Raw genomic sequence first — 18,880 nt, 5'->3', positions numbered from 1 at the left:
CCGTGCGAGGACTTTTTTTTTGCGTAACGAACTGTAGTTTTGATCAGTACCATTTTTAGGTACATGCGACTTTTTGATCTCTTTTTATTCCATTTTTTGGGAGATGAAGTGACCAAAGAATTGTGATTGTGGTACGGTTTATTATTATTTTATTTTACGGCGTTCACCGCGCGGGATAAATAACAAAATAATTTTGTAGTTCAGGTCGTTACGGACGCGGCGATACCAATTATGTATAGTTTATTTGTTTATATATTTTTATTAATAATAAATGACTGATAAGGGAAAAGGGGGGATTTTTACTTTTATTACTTTTAAATCTTTTATTTTCTTATTTTTACACAGCTTTTTTTAACTTTTTTTTTACTGTATTACTTTGTCCCACTAGGGGACATGAGGGCAGGAGGCCCTGATCGCTATTCTAATACACTGCACTACATGCGTAGTGCAGTGTATTAGAACTGTCAGCTACTCACTGACAGCAAGCATAGTGGGTCCTGACGTTGTCAGGACCCACTAGGCTTCCGTCTATGGCATAGCCGGACGCCATTGTTTGGTGTCCGGTTGCCATAGTCACCATCGCCGGCCGCTATCGCGTAGCAGGCCGGCGATGGCAGCTTAACCCCTAAAAAGCCGCGATCTCTATAGAACGCGGCTTTTAAGGGGTTAATCAGCTGGGACACAGCGATCGGTCCCCGCTGCAGGAGCTGTGACAGCTGCTGAACAAGACAGCCGTTACTCCCGAGACGTACTATTACGGCATGGAGCGCGAACGATACAGCTGCCATGACGTAATAGTACGTCAAGGAGCGGGAAGGGGTTAAAGTTTGACACTATTTAATGTGTTGAAGGTAAAGATAAAGATGGCTATAGCTGTATGTATGTACGTACCCCTCTTACATAGAGAAGACCCATGTAAAAAAACAAAAACCTTTCCGAGCCACTATATTAGTATGAGTAAGTGTAGAATTGACTAAAATAACTTTAATATGGAGCAATCAATATATTAATTAAATAGATGTGGATAGCAAAGCACTTATGACCAATAGATTATCACGTACATGCGGCTATTCAACAGAACATTGATGAAATGCATTAAAAAATCCATGTCACCAATTTCAGTGTTCGCCCAGGCTTTAGTAGTACCTTGTACAGATAATGTTTAGCTGTAGATACTCGAGTAAGACTTTCGAGTTAAATGAAGCATCAGTGTCATCTCTGTGGGATTGTTTCTCATTAAATAAACTTGTATACGATTTTTTTCTACCCCATTGTGTGCTGGATATGTCCTAGGAATTATGTTCTTTTTTGTATTCTTTCTATAACTAATACACGGATGGCACCGGTTCAGTATCTGTCTAAACCTTTGGGGTTCCATTTGGATACCTTTATGCTCTATAGTATTTAAGCCATAAGATAAAAACCAAGCATTTTACATATAGGTCTGGTAGTTCACATCCAAATTAAATGTAAAAAAGTTTTTTATTATACAAGATTGCGAAAATTACATCTGTAACAATTAAAAAAAATCAATACAATAAATAAACATCACTTGGGAATGAGCTGCCAGCCGACATCAGCACTGAGGTTGGATGCTGTTCACACACGGAGTCTGTTAACACAGAGGACAATGAGTAGTTGTTTTTCAGTCTTCACAGCGTACTGATATTCCGTCTTGAAATGATAAAGTGCAGGATTTTCCCTTAGTTTGCAATCCGCCTGCTTACAAATTACTGCAGTTTCTAGTTTGCTACATAGGAGGACACGGACAGTGGGTATATGCTGTTGCCACTTGGAGGCTTGACACTAGGAAATGAAAAAGTGGCCCCTCCTACAGGATAAACTCTGCCCACAGACACTGAGCTATTCAGTCTTCGCTTAATGTCGGTAAGAGGCAGACAACTCGTGCTAATGAAGTCTTTACCAATTTTTTTTATGTTAGTATATATTTATTGTTTCCTTTTTATCTGGGAAACGAGGCTGACAAGTCACCCTGTTGTCCCCTCCAAGGCGCGTGCTTGGTCTCATGCGACAAATGCATAGTTATACACCTGCCTATGAAGACAACTCGGACAAGAGCTTCAGCGCCTCCGTCACCCACCAGCCTAAGGAGCACCTCTCTCGGCATCTCCCAACAATGTCTCTCCTTACTAAAGGGTGAACTACTCAGGTGCTCCTGCTGGTTACACATCTGGGAGATGAAGGAATGGAGATTGCTGAAATGGATGGTGCGCTTGTATAGAGCACTGTGGGCACATTTCATGGGTCAGATGGACTCTACCCACTGGGCGCTAGTTTTTTCGGAGGCGCTGCAGGCCCTTATCACTGATATGTGCCATTATCAGTCAGCCTGTAGCCGGAAGCAATTGTACCAAAAATCGTTAAAACTGAAATTTCAGTTTGAAGAGGAAGTTTCCAAAAACTGGGATACAGCCCCAAGAATAGATGCTCCGGTGGCAAAGATATCTAGAAATAGTCCCCTTCCCTTTAAAGTCCTAGGCACATTATCTGACCCTATGTACAGAAAGGCTCACTATTACCTTAAAAGAACCATTGAGGGCTCTGCTGCAGCCTTTAAACCAGGCATAGCAGCCACCTGTACTGCCTGTTCCCTCAGAATATGGATTTCACAGTTGGAACTACATATCCGAGATAACGCCTCAAGTGAGCAAATCTAATCCTTTATATCAGTCATAGCGAAGGCGGCGGATTTCCTGGCAGACGCTTCAGTAGATTCAGTCAGGCTATCTGCTAAAGCTTCTGCCCTGTCTAATTGTGCCGGAAGAGCTATATGGCTAAAGTCGTGGAAAGGGGACACTGGCTGTAGGGGCAGGCTCTGCTCACTTTCCTGCCCTGGATGATCTCCTTGAAAGTGGCTCCAATAAAAAGCAGGGCTTTCCCATGCCAGTAAAGCAATTCAATTCCTTTTGTCCTCGCAAGTTTGCAAGGAAGCAAAATAAAAAAGAAAGAAACAGAACCAGGATTCTAAAAAATAAAAAAAGCAGTGATTTCCAAAAAAGGAAAATGTTTTCGGTTTATTCCCCAAAATGATTCCAGGAACAATAATGATGCCAGAGAAAAAGCGGTAGGTTGTTTAGCTTTTTTTTTCCCACCAATGGCAGAGAATCTCTTCAAACGACTGGATCTTAAACAGAATTCCTTCCGGGAATCGCATAGAATTCACCAGCATTCCCCCAAGCAGATTTGTTCCCACAAAAGTTCAGGAAGACCCTCTAAAGCAGGGGATTATAGAATCAGAGGTTCTGTCTCTTAGAAAGGGGGTCAGATTCACAGTCTACATGTAACAGCTTGGAGATCGAGCGGGCTATTCTCTTGGCCAGCAAGAAGAGAGTAACATCTGAAATTTATATTAGAAGATGGAAGGCTTATGTTAGGTTTGCGGGGGGGAATCAGAATCCTATTGATAAACCAGATATATCCCTATTCTGGATTTCCTACAGGTGGGGCTAGATAAAAATCTCAAGCCTAACACTCTAAAGGTACATGTCTTAGCCGTTAGTTCTTTTTATGACACCAAATTAGCAGACCATCCCTGGGTTAAACAGATTGTTAGGAGCCTATTTTAGACAAAGACCTCAATCTAGATCTAGGGTTCCCCCATGGGATCTAAATATAGTGCTTTCTGCAATGGCAGCCTCGCCATTTGAGCCATTACAATCCATTTATTTTAAAAGCCTCTCGCAAGATTACCTTTTTGCTGACCATTACATCAGTGAGCTGCTAGCACTTTCTGCCTTCCCTCCTTACACCACAGTCATTGAGGATAGAGTTGTTATGAAAACCTTGCCAACTTTTTGCCTAAAGTAGTCTGAGTTCCATAAGAATCAGGAGATTGTTTTTACCTCTTTTTATAATAACCCTAAAAACCCCAAGGTAAGGGAATTTCATTGTTTACTTATCCACTATTTAGAGCTCACTAGTGCCTGGCGGTCCTGTAAAAACATATTGCTACAATTCCAGAGTCCTAATAGAGGAGGGGCTGCTAATAAATCCACTATTGGCAGATGGATTAAACAGGTGATCTTCCTAGCATACTCCAATCAGGGTCTTGTACCCCCAAGTTTTTGGGGCACATTCCACTGGGGCAATATTCACCTCCTGGGGAGGGCCAGTGCATCATTGGACTAGTCTGTAAGGCAGCTAACTAGTCCTCCCCTCATACTTTTCTAAAAGATTACTGTTTACAATTTCACAACATTTCTGACATGGCGATTGATAGGAAAGTCCTCCATACTGTAGTCCCACCCTGATCAGTTTGGTGCAAATTTCTTAATACTGTTTATTAAAAAATGTAACTTTTTAAGATACAGCTGTGTTTGTATCCTGTATACAGAGCAGCTGTATATTGCACGGAGACTTAAATCGGTCAGGTCCGCGGCACTCACTGGTTCAGTGACCGTGAGTGCTGCGTGTCTCTGACACACTTCTGGTCCACCTGTGATCGATCACATCTAAGCTCGGGATCAAGAGGATTGCCCTGTGTATGCTCTCATGGTGCTGTAGAACAATTACAGGCTCCTGTACAGCTCAAGACCGGGGGGATTCCGGCCATGCTGATAGCCCCAGATTGGCTGGGCAGTTGTTGGTACACGGATGTCGTGTCCGTTCTTGTCAACATCTGGCCATTACCTCTCCGTCCCGACGACCTCTCTCGGGGGACCTCTTCCACCAGAATTTAAGGTTACTACGTTTAATGGTGTGGCTGTTGAGGCTGCCATTCTGAGAGCTCGAGGTCTGTTGAAGTCTGTTCTTCTCACTATGCTCAAGGCTAGGAAGACTTTCACAGACCACATTTGCCATCGTACTAGGAAGGCCTACTTTCATTGGTGTGAGTATTGTGATCTTCCTCTGCGGTTTTCTCTCTCCTGAGTTCTTTCCTCCCTTCGGGGTTGCCTGGATCAAGGCTTGGCCCTTAGTTTCCTGAAGGGACAGGTGTCGGCACTTTTATTCAGTTGTCTGTTGGCATCTCAAAGGCTGAGGTCAAGAGGTTTCTGCAGGGGGTTGCTCACGCGGTTCCCCCTTGTCATCCTCTGATTCCTCTTGGGATCTTAATTTGGTTTTGGAGGTCTTACAGTCGGCTCCCTTCAAACCCTTGTGAGAAATCTCCCTTTGTCTTCTTTCTTGAAAAGTGGGGTTTCTGGTTGCGATGACTTCCATCTGGAGGGTCTCTGAATTGGTGACTATCTTTTCGTTCTCCATTTCTGACTCCTCAGAACTAGGCGGTGCCCCGCATGGTGCCTTCCTATTTGCCAAAGGTTGTTTCAACTTTTCATATAAATGAGGACATTGTTTTGCCATCCTTTTGTCCATCTTCCAGTCATCCGTAAAAGTGTTCCCTCCGCACCCTGGATGTTGTCTGCGCCTTGCCATTCTGTCACTGCTTCCTTCCAGAGGTCTGATTCCTTGTTCATCCTCCCGGGGGGACCCAGGAAGGGATTGGCGGCCACTATTGCTCGCTGGATTCGAATGACTGTTTGCGAGGCTTACCGGGTTCGGGTTTCTCCCTTTTTGTATCATGGCCCACTCTACCAGAGTGGTTGGGGCTTCCTGGGCTTTGCACCATTAAGCCTCTGTCCTTCAAGTGTGCAAGGTGGCCACATGGTATTCTTTGCATACTTTTGTCAAGTTCTATCAGGCATCTGTGAAATAGATTACCATTTCCTGTGTTCGGTTTCCGCCCCTGGGGACGTCCCATGGTCTGTTTCCCCCAATGTAACAAATGAGAAAACAGGATTTTTGGAGTACTCGCCCTAAAATCCTTTTCTTGTCCAGTTCATTGGGGGGGACAGCTCCCACCCATTATGTTTTCAAGGGTTTTTTTAGTTAGTGGTTTGTCAGTTTGAGGGATTCTGCTGTATTGTTTTGACATACCTCTTCCTTTTTTTTTTTTTTACCGTGTTGCTGCTTCTCCTACTGCTTGTGGACAGACTGATAAACTCTGCCCACAGATACTGAGCTAATCCTGTAGGAGGAGTACATTTTTCAATTCCTAGTGTCAAGTCTCCTAGTGGCAACAGCATATACCCACAGTCTGTGTTCACCAATCAATTGGATGAGAAAAGGATTTTAAGGTGAGTACTCAAAAAATCTAAACGTTTTTTACATGCAGTACAACAATGGGGTTTTTCATAGAAACAGTAGGGATATTTTCATAAAAGTGGCTCTTTGAAAAAACCACAACAAAAAATTTTTGCACACACACACACGAAGGCCTCATTCACATAAAGGCGATTTGATCAGTATTTTGAAGCCAAAATCAGGAGTGGATGCAAAGAAGAAAAGTTTAAATCTTTCCATTACATTTGTCCTGGTTTTGGCTTCAAAATACCGATGCAAAATACTGACCAAACCTGCAATGTAAATGAGGCCTAGAATAGTTGCCCTCGCTGGACTCCAATTCCTCCATTTCTATTTCCTTAGCCTGCTCGTCTGTAAAGACATGTTTGAAAAACTATAAATGACATATGCTGCATGGAATAGGAGTGAACCTTTACTTCTGAAATAAAGCACATTTTGTATATATTGTAAGACATTTAATCAAAATGGAGGATGATGGGATATAGCTATTATTAGGCCATTATTCTAACTACCACCAGCATATCTCCTTTCTATTAAAGGGGTTGTCCAGCCACAGAATATGTTCCTAATTGGTTAGGAAATGTAAAATTAAGACACTAATATACTTTCACTTTCAAAACTGCAAGGATGTCCAGATTTCCCTGCCCTATCAGGTGGTCCCAAAAGTGGAGCTTCTCCCCTTAGGGTATGTGCACATTTTCACTCTTTTCAGACGTAATGGAGGCGTTTTACGCCTGAAAAAACGCCCCTAATACGCCTACAAACATCTGCCCATTGCTTTCAATGGGAATTACGATGTTCTGTTCCCACGAGCCTTTATTTTACACTTTGATGTCAAAAAACGGAGCGTAAAAAGACGATCCGTAAAAAGTAGCATGTCACTTCTTGAGGCGTTTTTTGGAGCAGATTTTCCATTGAACACTATGAAAAACGCCTCAAAAAACGTCTTAAAAGAAGCCTCAAAAGAAGCTCCAAATTTCATTCTCAGCTTCAAAAACGCCTGAAAATCAGAGGCTGTTTTCTCTGAAATCAGCTCCGTATTTTTCAGACGTTTTTTGTTAAGCGTGTGAACATACCCTTAGCTGTGACGTGTCGACGCAACCTCAGGATGCAGGAAGGCCCCCCCCCCCCCTTTCTCTCTGTGTGTTGGTGATGGGATGAAGGGGCTGGCTGCCTGGTTTAGTTCATTAGTTAAGACAGCCTTTTCTCGGTCACGGCTTATAGACCGTAGTTTAACGTCTAGTCTGCAAGTATTCCTTCTCCTCCTGCTCTCCTTTTCTGTTATATCACTACTCTTCCCCCCCCCACTTGACTGTCAGCACTGGGCTATCTGCTTTCAGTATGAGCTGCCTTTATTATTATTGCTGTGTATGTCTCACACTGAAAGAGGATGGCTCCATGCTGACAAGGGGAGGTGAGAGCAGGAGAAGGAACACTTGCAGACTAGACATAAAGCTACTGTCTTAACGAATGAACTAAGCCAGACAGCCAGCCCCTTCATCACGTCACTGACACACAGAGAGGGATGCAGCTCCCTGCTTCCTGAGGCTGTCTGGACACATCACAGCTAAGGGGAGAATCTCCACTTCCAGGACCACATGAGAGGTCAGTGAAATCAGGACATCCTCGCAGTTTTAAAAGTGAAAGTATATTAGTAAGTGTCTTAGTTTTACATTTCCTAACCAATTAGGAACATTTTCTGTCATCTGAAAACCCCTTGACTCCTAATGACACTGTAGATATATAATGGGACAAGTGTTTACTATGTGGGTTAGATAAAGCAAGACCAAATCCACCAATAGTCACTGTCTAGTCTATTTATTGTCTGGTTTGCTTTCATGTGGCAACAACTAATTGTCCAACTTATCTGTGTGTAGCGAGCTATGTTATATTACTATTATTGCCATCAAGCGAAGGCTTCATAGCAGTGTGCCTCACAATAGCATATAATGTTATTACATAATGGTTTATCAAAATTGAATAGTTGCCCATGGCACTCAATTTGGTTGCTGCTTTAATTTTTTTCAAAGTAATTCAGATTGGATGATATGGGTAACTGCTCCACTATAGTCCCAAATTGACATTGTCTGTAATGAGACCAAAACTGTCACTTACCAGATCACTACTTTTTTTTCAGCTTCTTCACAAAAACCACTTCATCTCGGTTTTTAATACCATATCTAAAAGACATCACGTTTTTCAGTGAACCGGTAACATGATACAAACAATAGTAGCCTTATTAAACTAAAAAAAAAAAGTGGTGAAGTTGGCCATGGCAATCAATCACACCTAAAATAGAAAGAAATGCAACCCTCTGCCTTTTTGTCTATACTAATAGAAGGGTGCAGTCACATGCGGCAGATTTTGTCACAGAAATGTCTTTCGTCTGGTTAAACAGTTCCACAGCTAATCACTAGTCAGTAAAGAAGATCTGCTGATGCCAGACCACCGACATGGTAAGTGAAGCAGCCGCATAACATGTTAGAAAACATTTATTTATATGTATGTAGAGCCATAGGAATCCGTGAACGTGGAACGTAATAATCTGCCACCATGACAGACCTGAGAATGCTGGACTATTAGAGTTTTACTGTATGTAATAAAAGGATCTGCTAACAGGTGACCTTTAAGGTTTACAAATACACTTCTGAACACTGTTTTCTGCTTGTGTCAATAAGATATGCCTTAAAGCTATGATGAGGGGTCCAACCACTGAGAATACGTAGGTCAAGATCACTCTCCATTAAATGGCGTGGCAATGGAAATATCCTCTCTCAGCCACCGGCCCCATTTACTCTTCTTGAAATCCTATAGAAGTCCTATACACAGCAAAGTACATATATCGGCTATCAACAAATTACTTTATTAGTGATTTATATCTGGACAGAAGCAGGAGAGGCACCGCTCACATCATTCCTGCCCTGGTGATACCCGTGTAATGGTGATCTCATTAAAAGAACCACCACATTGGCAAGGGGCTGATGGGACCACAGCACCTACATGGAGCACTGGTGCAGAGACTGACACCCATACTACAGCTCATTCTATCACTGCAAAGCAGCTGTCACTAACATACGTCCACATACACACAAACCTATTCTACTTACTCTCGAAGACTTTTCTCCTCGTTCTCAAGCTTCTCTCCAGAAAAGGACAACTGGTAGGTTTTCCAGACATATTTCCTAGTAATCAGAATTATCTGTCAGCCATCACATCATAGAGTTTGCTTTACATGCACTGCATAGTTTATACAATAAAATAAAAAACTCACCAGCTAAAATGCTGTATTCCTCCTTCCCTCTGGTGCTTTAGCTGAACATATCGCTGAATGGCTCTTTTTAAATCGAGAACGGTGGCATTCTGGATTACAACAACTGCTGCAAGCAGAAATGCAAAAGCATATTAGATGTTATGTATCACTTTAATAGATTATAGATTTTTCATTATTTGATGCCAAACGGAAGTCATATGACATGAAACATTTTCTAATAAATTTATAGCATTCGCACTACACTGATTCACCAGCAGATGGCATAAGAAAGCAACATCCTCAAGCAAGTTAATTACAACAGATTATTGAACCAACTACCGTGCAGTCATTACTTTATATAGCACAGCATTAGATAAATTATTTACACCACCTGCACCTTCTAACGTTATAAAATGTTCACTATCCTCTGGCTGCGAGTGTTACATCGTCACGCTATATCGTTTTACCAGCCTGTACCTTTTTTGCTGGCTACCATAAACAGCTGACTGTGGCCTAAAAGACAGATACCTAAAGCATTTGAGTAAATCATTTGTAATCTCATATCTGATGTGAGAAAATGCTGCTTAAGGTCTTATTTACACAAACGTGTACGTTTTGCGCACGTTGCAGTTCCGTGTGTCATCAGTGTTGGCTGCGTGATTTTCACATATATGCCATCCTTATGACACGCGGTTTTGATGTTTAGAAAAAGAAATGAAGGAAGTGCTTTTATTTTTTTCCTTCATTTCTTTATATCTACTGTTGCGTGAATCACGCGCGACACACGGAAGTGCTTCAGTGTGCTGCACGTGATTCTCACGAACCCATTGACTTCAATGGGTGCGTGATGCGCGGAAAACGGCCAAGTATAGGACATGTGAGTTTTACGCAGCGGACATACGCGTCAAAATCACGGAATGTCTGAACGGCCCCATTCACTAACATAGATCCGTGCGACGAGCGTGATTTTCACGCGCATATCACGGACATTAAACACGTTCGTGTAAATAAGGCCTAAAACTACTATACTATATTCTCAAATGCACCACCAATATAAACTGTTGCTTAACGCCCCAATTCAAATTATTTCCACATTACTCGAAGTCATTAAAAAAAATTGCTTTATTATGACTTTTGTGACTATCATTTATAACATTAGAAAAATTATGGAAATCAAATTACCAAGGGAAATCTCTGCAGGGATTTTCTATGTTCTCCCCCCAACCTTTACTATGTTGTAGAATATGTTGGTATATCAAGTAAATATTGACAATGCAATAGTTTGACTTTATTGCCCTCTAGTGGTGAATTCTTACTCTGCACATTATATAGGTTTTACAAGCCACTGGGAACTAACTTTTTTACGTGCCCATATAATAAAATAGACGTTCTGAGCATATTTTGTGTGGAACACTTACGCATCACTTCCCCATCAGCCTTACAAACCCGAACTGTCATTGCTTGACCAAATTCAAGAGCAATTTGTGAATTTATTTCTTCCAGTGTAACCTGCAATTAAAAGGAGGGAGAACGCACCTGTAAATAATAAGAAGCTGTTCCAAATGTCACAGTTGTAATGACCCTTTTTCTCATGATGGAAAAATGCACACGATGCGTATTACGTGCGGCGAATCTGCAGTGTAATACAGGACCAGCAAAGTAAAGAGACATTAAGAAATCTTATCTACACGGTGCCACATTTTTTTCTGCATGTAAATTGACCTGCGGTGCGTATTTTCAAATCTGCAGCATGTCAATTTATCTTGCGTTTCCGCTTACGAACTGTATCGCACTAGTTTTTAAAAAACAACACATCTGCATCAGAAAAACGCTCCTATTTCCGCAACAAAATGTAAAAACCGCACCTAAAAGCTCTGATTTTACCTGCGGAAATACCTGTGGTTTTGATGCACCAAATTCCGCAACATGTGCATTTAGCCTAAGGCTATGTTTACACAGGGCGGATACGCTATGTAAAAGAACAGAGCGTATCTGCCGTGGGCGCCGCCGGAAATTCCGGACGAAAAAGAACTTAAATTGTGATGCAGTTTTTCGGCCGGAATCTGCACGTATAGAAAAAAACCACCACATACTTACCCTCTGACGTCATGCAGACCGGCGTCCTGGGATGAAACGTCATCCCAGGACGCCGGCCTGGACGAAGAAGCACAGAATTCTGTGTAAATATTGGGGTTTTTGGGTTTTTTTTTGCGGCGGATTTGCAGCTTTTCCTTTGCAAAACAACGCATATCTGCTATTTATTGGGGGTTTTACCTCCATTCAATTCAATGGGGAAAACCTGCGAAAAAAAAGCAGCGATTACACAAATACACGTCAGTTTTTGAGTGATTTTTCCGCTGATTATTTACGCAGCGTGTGGATGAGATTTGTTTAAATCTCATCCCCTTTGCTGCTACTGTATTATGCTGCGGATTTTCCGCAACGAAATCGATTGCGTAAAATGGGCAGTATTTACGCTTCATATGAACTTACCCTAAGGCCTGATTCACACGAACGTCTCTGTTTTGCGTCCACAAAAAACTAACACGTTTGTCATGCGTTGCAATTCCGTGTGTGGCTTCAGTTGTCGACGTTTGTTTATGAACACATTTCTTTATCTTTTACTTCATTTCTTATGAACTTGTGCGTGAATCACGGACAGCACACGGATGTGCGTCCGTGATTTTCATGCACGCATTCACTTAAATGGTTGCATGATGCGCTAAAACCGCCCAAGAATAGGACATACAGTGAGTTTCACACAACGGAAACACGCTGCGCGAAAAACACTGCAGGTCTGAATGTCTCCATTGAATTGCATAGGTCCGTGTGACGGCCGTTGTTATAAGGGCTGTCACACGGACATATTACATGTTCGTGTGAATAAGGTCTAAGGGTGAGTTCACATGCAGCAGATTTCTTGCAAAAATGTCTGACTGAAATCTGTTCCATTCATCTGACTAGGGTTTGCAGAAATCCATGCACCTGCTACAGAGACAACCTTATTGGAATGTATGGAACGGATTTTCTGTTGTTTTTTTTCCCCTGCCTTAGGCCTAATTCACACGGACCTATGTAATTTAATGGGGCCGTTCACACGGCCGCTGTTTCAATGGAGCGTGTGAAGGGTCCATGGAAAAATAGGACGTGTCTGGGCTGGATTCACATGAGCGTGTTCGGTCCGTGATATACAGTCCGAATGTCGGCCGCATTTCCCGGACCCAACACACTGCAGGGAGCCGGGCTCCCGGCATCGTAGTTATCTATGACGCTAGGTGTCCCTGCCTTCCCACGGAACTACTGTCCCGTACTGAAAACATGATTACAGTACAGGATGGTAGTTCCGCAGCGAGGCAGGGACTCCTAGCGTCATAGATAACTATGATGCCGGGAGCCCGGCTCCCTGCAGTGTGTTGGGTCCGGGAAATGCGGCCGACATGTGGACCGTATATCACGTAGCGAACACACTCGTATGAATCCGGCCTTAGGGTAAATTTCCATCTGCACCTGAACTTACCCTAAGGCCTGGTTAAAACGAACGCTGCGCAAATCGGACGTGAAAAACTGCAGTTGTTACACTGCAGATGTTACACATCCACCATAGATGAAAGTCTATGGAGGGATGCGTGAAAAGATAGGACATGTCCCATTTTCCCACGGACCCTTCACACTGTCCGTTGAAACAACGGCTGTGTGAACGGCCACATTGAATTACATAGGTCCGTGGGACGGCCGCTGTTTCAACGGCCGTCCCACCAACGTTTAACACGTTCGTGTGAATCAGGCCTAAGTAATGGGAAAAAAAACAACAAAATAATTGGAAAGGTAATGACAGGCAAAGTAGGACTACAGGCGAGAAAGCATCGCGTTTTATCCGGGGAGACTTCTCTATGGGCACCATTGTGGGTTGTGTAATGCTTTATGCTTGTTCATGTATGGAGGAAACTTAACGTAGAAGGAGCACGGTGCCAGGAGAGCTTGGTCTGTCACACTTCTGGTCTTTCAATTCCTTACCTGTATAGGTAAGTCACATAATAGCGGGTCCTGGACTAACATTGCAAGCCCTTCCTGGAAGATGTCTACGACTTCTGCATGTGGCAGCTCCTCCTCCGCATCTTCTTCTCTACTTCCATCTCCTGGATCATTCAGGTCAGTCTCATACTCTGATTTCACATTTATATCCATTTCCTAAAAGGAACCATAAAGGAGAAGATGAAATGCTTACTAACCAGGAGGATCAGTCAGGCGGCACTCCCCTACCCAGGAATAGTGGCGACTGTTCTAAGGGGTTATCAGAGCCCTAAAATCATGACTACTAGAGATTCTTCCAGAAAAGGTGAAGATATGGAGACATGGCAATAAGCAACCCCAGGACGGTTAACAGGACTTGTCCGCTTTCTACATTACACCTTCACACTGTGTACTGTTCTGCTTTTCAGCAAAGTTTTCTAACAGTAGAGATATAGATATATATACAGTGAAGGAAATAAGTATTTGATCCCTTGCTGATTTTGTAAGTTTGCCCACTGTCAAAGACATGAACAGTCTAGAATTTTTAGGCTAGGTTAATTTTACCAGTGAGAGATAGATTATATAAAAAAAACAAACAGAAAATCACATTGTCAAAATTATATTTATTTATTTGCATTGTGCACAGAGAAATAAGTATTTGATCCCTTTGGCAAACAAGACTTAATACTTGGTGGCAAAACCCTTGTTGGCAAGCACAGCAGTCAGACGTTTTTAGTAGTTGATGATGAGGTTTGCACACATGTTAGATGGAATTTTGGTCCACTTCTCTTTGCAGATCATCTGTAAATCATTAAGATTTCGAGGCTGTCGCTTGGCAACTCGGATCTTCAGCTCCCTCCATAAGTTTTCGATAGGATTAAGGTCTGGAGACTGGCTAGGCCACTCCATGACCTTAATGTGCTTCTTTTTGAGCCACTCCTTTGTTGCCTTGGCTGTATGTTTCGGGTCATTGTCGTGCTGGAAGACCCAGCCACGAGCCATTTTTAATGTCCTGGTGGAGGGAAGGAGGTTGTCACTCAGGATTTGACGGTACATGGCTCCATCCATTCTCCCATTGATGCGGTGAAGTAGTCCTGTGCCCTTAGCAGAGAAACACCCCCAAAACATAATGTTTCCACCTCCATGCTTGACAGTGGGGACGGTGTTCTTTGGGTCATAGGCAGCATTTCTCTTCCTCCAAACACGGCGAGTTGAGTTAATGCCAAAGAGCTCAATTTTAGTCTCATCTGACCACAGCACCTTCCCCCAATCACTCTCAGAATCATCCAGATGTTCATTTGCAAACTTTAGACGGGCCTGTACATGTGCCTTCTTGAGCAGGGGGACCTTGTGGGCACTGCAGGATTTTAATCCATTACGGTGTAATGTGTTACCAATGGTTTTCTTGGTGACTGTGGTCCCAGCTGCCTTGAGATCATTAACAAGTTCCCCCCGTGTAGTTTTCGGCTGAGCTCTCACCTTCCTCAGGATCAAGGATACCCCACGAGGTGAGATTTTGAATGGAGCCCCAGATCGATGTCGATTGACAGTCATTTTGTAGGTCTTCCATTTTCTTGCACCAACAGTTGTCTCCTTCTCACCCAGCGTCTTACTTATGGTTATGTAGCCCATTCCAGCCTTGTGCAGGTCTATGATCTTGTCCCTGACATCCTTAGAAAGCTCTTTGGTCTTGCCCATGTTGTAGAGGTTAGGCCTCATTTACACGAGCGTAATATACGCGCGTGCGACGCGCGTGCTTTTCACGCGTGTCGTACGCACCTATATTAATCTATGGGGCAGTGTAGACGATGCGTGAATTTTGCGCAGCGCGAGTGCGTTGCGTAAAACTCACGACATGTTCTATAATCGTGCGTTTTTCGCGCATCACGCACCCATTGAAGTCAATGGGTGCGTGAAAACCACGCATGCCGTACGGAAGCACTTCCGTGCGAACTGCGTGATTCGCGCAAGAGCTGTCAAAATGATGAATGTAAACAGAAAAGCACCACGTGCTTTTCTGTTTACAAACATCCAAACGGAGTGTCAAATTAGAGATGAGCGCACCGAACTTCACCGGGTTCGGCCGAACTCGTTTTGACCGAACCCGGCAAAAAATGTTCGGGTACGCGACGGCAGGAGACAGTCACTGTCCACGGTGCTGAAAGAGTTAAACTGGTTCAGCACCATGGACAGTGACTTCCGATCACAATATACATATACGTGTAAAAAAAACAAGAGGTTCTGACTTACCGATAACTCCCGGCTTCTTCCTCCAGTCCGACCTCCCGGGATGACAATTCAGTCCAAGTGACAGCTGCAGCCAATCACAGGCCAAGCACAGCCTGCAGCCAATCACAGGCTGCAGCGGTCTCATGGACTGCCGCGTCATCCTGGTAGGTGGGGCCAGATGACAAGAGAGGGACGCATCACCAAGGCAACGGCCGGGAGACCGGACTGGAGGAAGCAGGAAGTTCATGGTAAGTATGAACGTCTTTTTTTGATTCACAGGTTGGTGTATATTGTGCTCGGAAATCACTGTCGAGGGTGCTGAAAGAGTTACTGCCGATCAGTTAGCTCTTTCAGCACCTTGGACAGTGACGGGCGTCGACTAGCCTCATCTCTATGATGGCGGCTGCGCGAAAATCACGCAGCCGCGCATCATACACGGATGACACACGGAGCTGTCAAATGCCTTTTGCGCGCGCAAAACGCAGCGTTTTTTGCGCGCGCAAAACGCACACGCTCGTGTAAATCAGGCCTTAGAATCAGACTGATTAATAGAGTCTGGGGACAGGAGTCTTTTATACAGGTGACCATGTAAGACAGCCGTCTTTAATGCAGGCACCAAGTTGATTTGGAGCGTGTAACTGGTCTGGAGGAGGCTGAACTCTTAATGGTTGGTAGGGGATCAAATACTTATTTCTCTGTGCACAATGCAAATAAATATATATAATTTTGACTATGTGATGTTCTGTTGTTTTTTTTTATATAATCTATCTCTCACTGGTAAAATTAACCTAGCCTAAAAATTCTAGACTGTTCATGTCTTTGACAGTGGGCAAACTTACAAAATCAGCAAGGGATCAAATACTTATTTCCTTCACTGTATATATAAATATATAGCCTGGAATGGACCCCCCCTGCCCCCCAGTTACTAGACTGGATTGAGTACTTTTGTGCAAACAACAAACAAGGAGGTGTTTTATTTATTTTTCTCCGGGCTTCATCCGGAGATATTTCATTATTCACAGTATTAGGGAATGTGCACACGACCTCTTTTCAGACATAATGAAGGCGTTTTACACCTCGAATTACGCCTGAAAAGACGGCTCCAATACGTCGGCAAACATCTGCCTATTGCTTGCAATGGGTCTTACGATGTTCTGTGCAGACGAGCTGTCATTTTACGCGTTGCTTTCAAAATACGGTGCGTAAAATGACGGCTTGTCAAAAGAAGTGCAGGACACTTCTTGGACGTTTTTGGAGCCGTTTTCTCATAGGCTCTATTGAAAACGGCTCCAAAAACAGCCGTAGAAAACGCAGCGAAAAACACGAGTTGCTCAAAAAACGGCTGAAAATCAGGAGCGGTTTTCCCTTGAAAACCGCTCCGTATTTTCAGACGTATTTTGTTAATCGTGTGAACATACCCTGAGGGTATGTTCACGGGACCTATTTTTTAATGGCCACGTAAAAAAACGGCCGCGAAAAAGAAATGCAGGTCACTTCTTGGGACGTTTTTGGAACCGTTTTTCGTAGACTATTGAAAACAGCTCCAAAAACGGCCGTAAAAAAAGACAGAGAAAAACTACGGGAAAATCACGAGTGGTTTAAAAACCGTCTGAAAATCAGGAGTTGTTTTTTTCCGTATTTTCAGAAGTTTTTGAGTTTGCGTGTGAACATACCCTTAGAAATGTTTGCGGTGCGATTGGCCATAAGTAAAGTTCTGACAACTGCACTATTACCCATCTACCAGCCAACATAAAAGAGTCGCACAGGATTTGAAAACATGGCTGCTTTCTTGAAAAAAAAAAAAAAAAAGCGTTAAACCTGTCCATAGGTTGCCTGGTCAGCACCATAGAACTGAATTGGGCATAGCTGCAATACTACACACAAACTTTGGATAGGTGTGGTGCAATTTTTGGCAGAAAACAGCCATGTTTTTCTAATCCTGTACAACCATGATCTCCTTGTTCCTCTTTGAATGGAGCGGAGGACCGGCTTGTGCGGTGGCGCTTGATTCAAAGTCTATGAGAATCACGGAGACATACAAATACAGTTTCCATCAGCACCATAGACATTACATGGAGTGGAAGAGCGTATGCTCAACCACCTCTCCATTCAAGCTCCTACACACTGCGGGAGACGCAGTGAGAAGGAATGGGGGGTTTGGGACCCACGTTCTAGTGATCAGTGGGGTCCCAGCGATCAGACATATATCACCTATCCTGTGGATAGGTAATAAATGTCTATCTTGGGACAACCCTTGCCCAGGAATAAAATTTCTCATAGACATCAATAAAAAAAAATAAAAAATGAAAAGCGTGAAGCACAAGTATCAGATTTTTTAGGCACCTGTCTGCTGGGATTTGTGCAGTCCTGGGTCAGAATATGCGGATAAAGCAATTCCGAACTGCAAATAAATTGACTAAGGCTCTATTCACACTACAGGGTCCGAGTGTCCATATATGGACACAGTGACTTCTGAAGTGGAATCCCCGTCAGATCCAGGAGAAGTCTCTGACTTCACTCTCCATATACGGACATTGAAGTCAGGGACTTCTCCTGGAACGGGCCCCTACAGTGGCGCTACCTACAGGAAGGTATGGGGTGCCATCTATGGAGGGGGTGCTATGTAAATGGGTGCTGTGTAGAACTACCTACAGGGGGGCTGTGTGGCATTACCTACAGGGGGCAGTGTGTGTCAAAAAAATGTACAAATGAAATTCATCCGTTTTTAAAACGGACAGGGAAAAAAACGGATGCAAAATGGATCAAAATCGGCCGTTAAAAACGGAAACACGGCCCGGAACGGATGCAAACCGGCCAAGAAAAACTGACCAAAACGGCAGTTTTTATCGGCCGACACTCGGACTCTGTCGTTTGAATAGAGCCTAAGGGCCTGTTCACATCACCGTTCATTTCCGTTCCGGGGTTCCGTCGGAGGGTTCCGTCGGGTGAACCCCGCAACGGAAAGTGAAACTGACAGCACAGCTTCCGTTTCAGTCACCGTTGATCTCAATGGTGACGGAAACATCGCTAATGCTTTCCGTTCGTCACCATTCCGTCTGGTTTCCGGTTTTCCGACGGAATCAATAACGCAGTCGACTTCCTACGTAAGAAAAGAGCGGATTCTGGAGATGTTTTTGAGGTGAAAATGACAGGAGCGTGAAAATGATTGCATGTGAGGAGTAAAGAAAAGATCTGAGTCAAAAATAACCCCGAGACAGCGGGCGTGCTGCTTAGGAGTGATGGTAGTGCCACACACAGAGATGGAGACATCAGGTTTAGGGAGGTTAGTAG

General features: G+C 43.5%; 1 protein-coding gene across 6 annotated transcripts in view; it reads right to left on the bottom strand.

Annotated features, from left to right (window-relative positions):
- Nucleotides 1–18,880, bottom strand: part of SNRNP25 (small nuclear ribonucleoprotein U11/U12 subunit 25) — a 58,557-nt gene that overhangs the window by 25,279 nt on the left and 14,398 nt on the right. For 2 of the 6 annotated variants that reach the window (XM_075830064.1, XM_075830063.1), the window contains exons 2-7: nt 13,364–13,537; nt 10,768–10,858; nt 9,371–9,476; nt 9,207–9,281; nt 8,215–8,279; nt 1,464–1,674 (exon numbers count right to left, since the gene is read on the bottom strand). In XM_075830064.1, coding sequence (XP_075686179.1) covers nt 8,222–8,279; nt 9,207–9,281; nt 9,371–9,476; nt 10,768–10,858; nt 13,364–13,534 — 501 coding nt within the window. In that variant the 5' untranslated portion in view covers nt 13,535–13,537 and the 3' untranslated portion in view covers nt 1,464–1,674; nt 8,215–8,221. Of the gene's footprint in view, nt 1–1,463; nt 1,675–8,214; nt 8,280–9,206; nt 9,282–9,370; nt 9,477–10,767; nt 10,859–13,363; nt 13,538–18,880 lie in introns of those variants that run through there. The other 4 variants (XM_075830066.1, XM_075830068.1, XM_075830067.1 and 1 more) reach the window with 4 other exon arrangements.

This window comes from Rhinoderma darwinii, chromosome 6 (assembly GCF_050947455.1).
Source record: "Rhinoderma darwinii isolate aRhiDar2 chromosome 6, aRhiDar2.hap1, whole genome shotgun sequence".
Classification (NCBI taxonomy): domain Eukaryota; kingdom Metazoa; phylum Chordata; class Amphibia; order Anura; family Rhinodermatidae; genus Rhinoderma; species Rhinoderma darwinii.
Note: the sequence above shows the minus strand (reverse complement) of the source record. Positions and strands in the feature narration are given on the sequence as shown.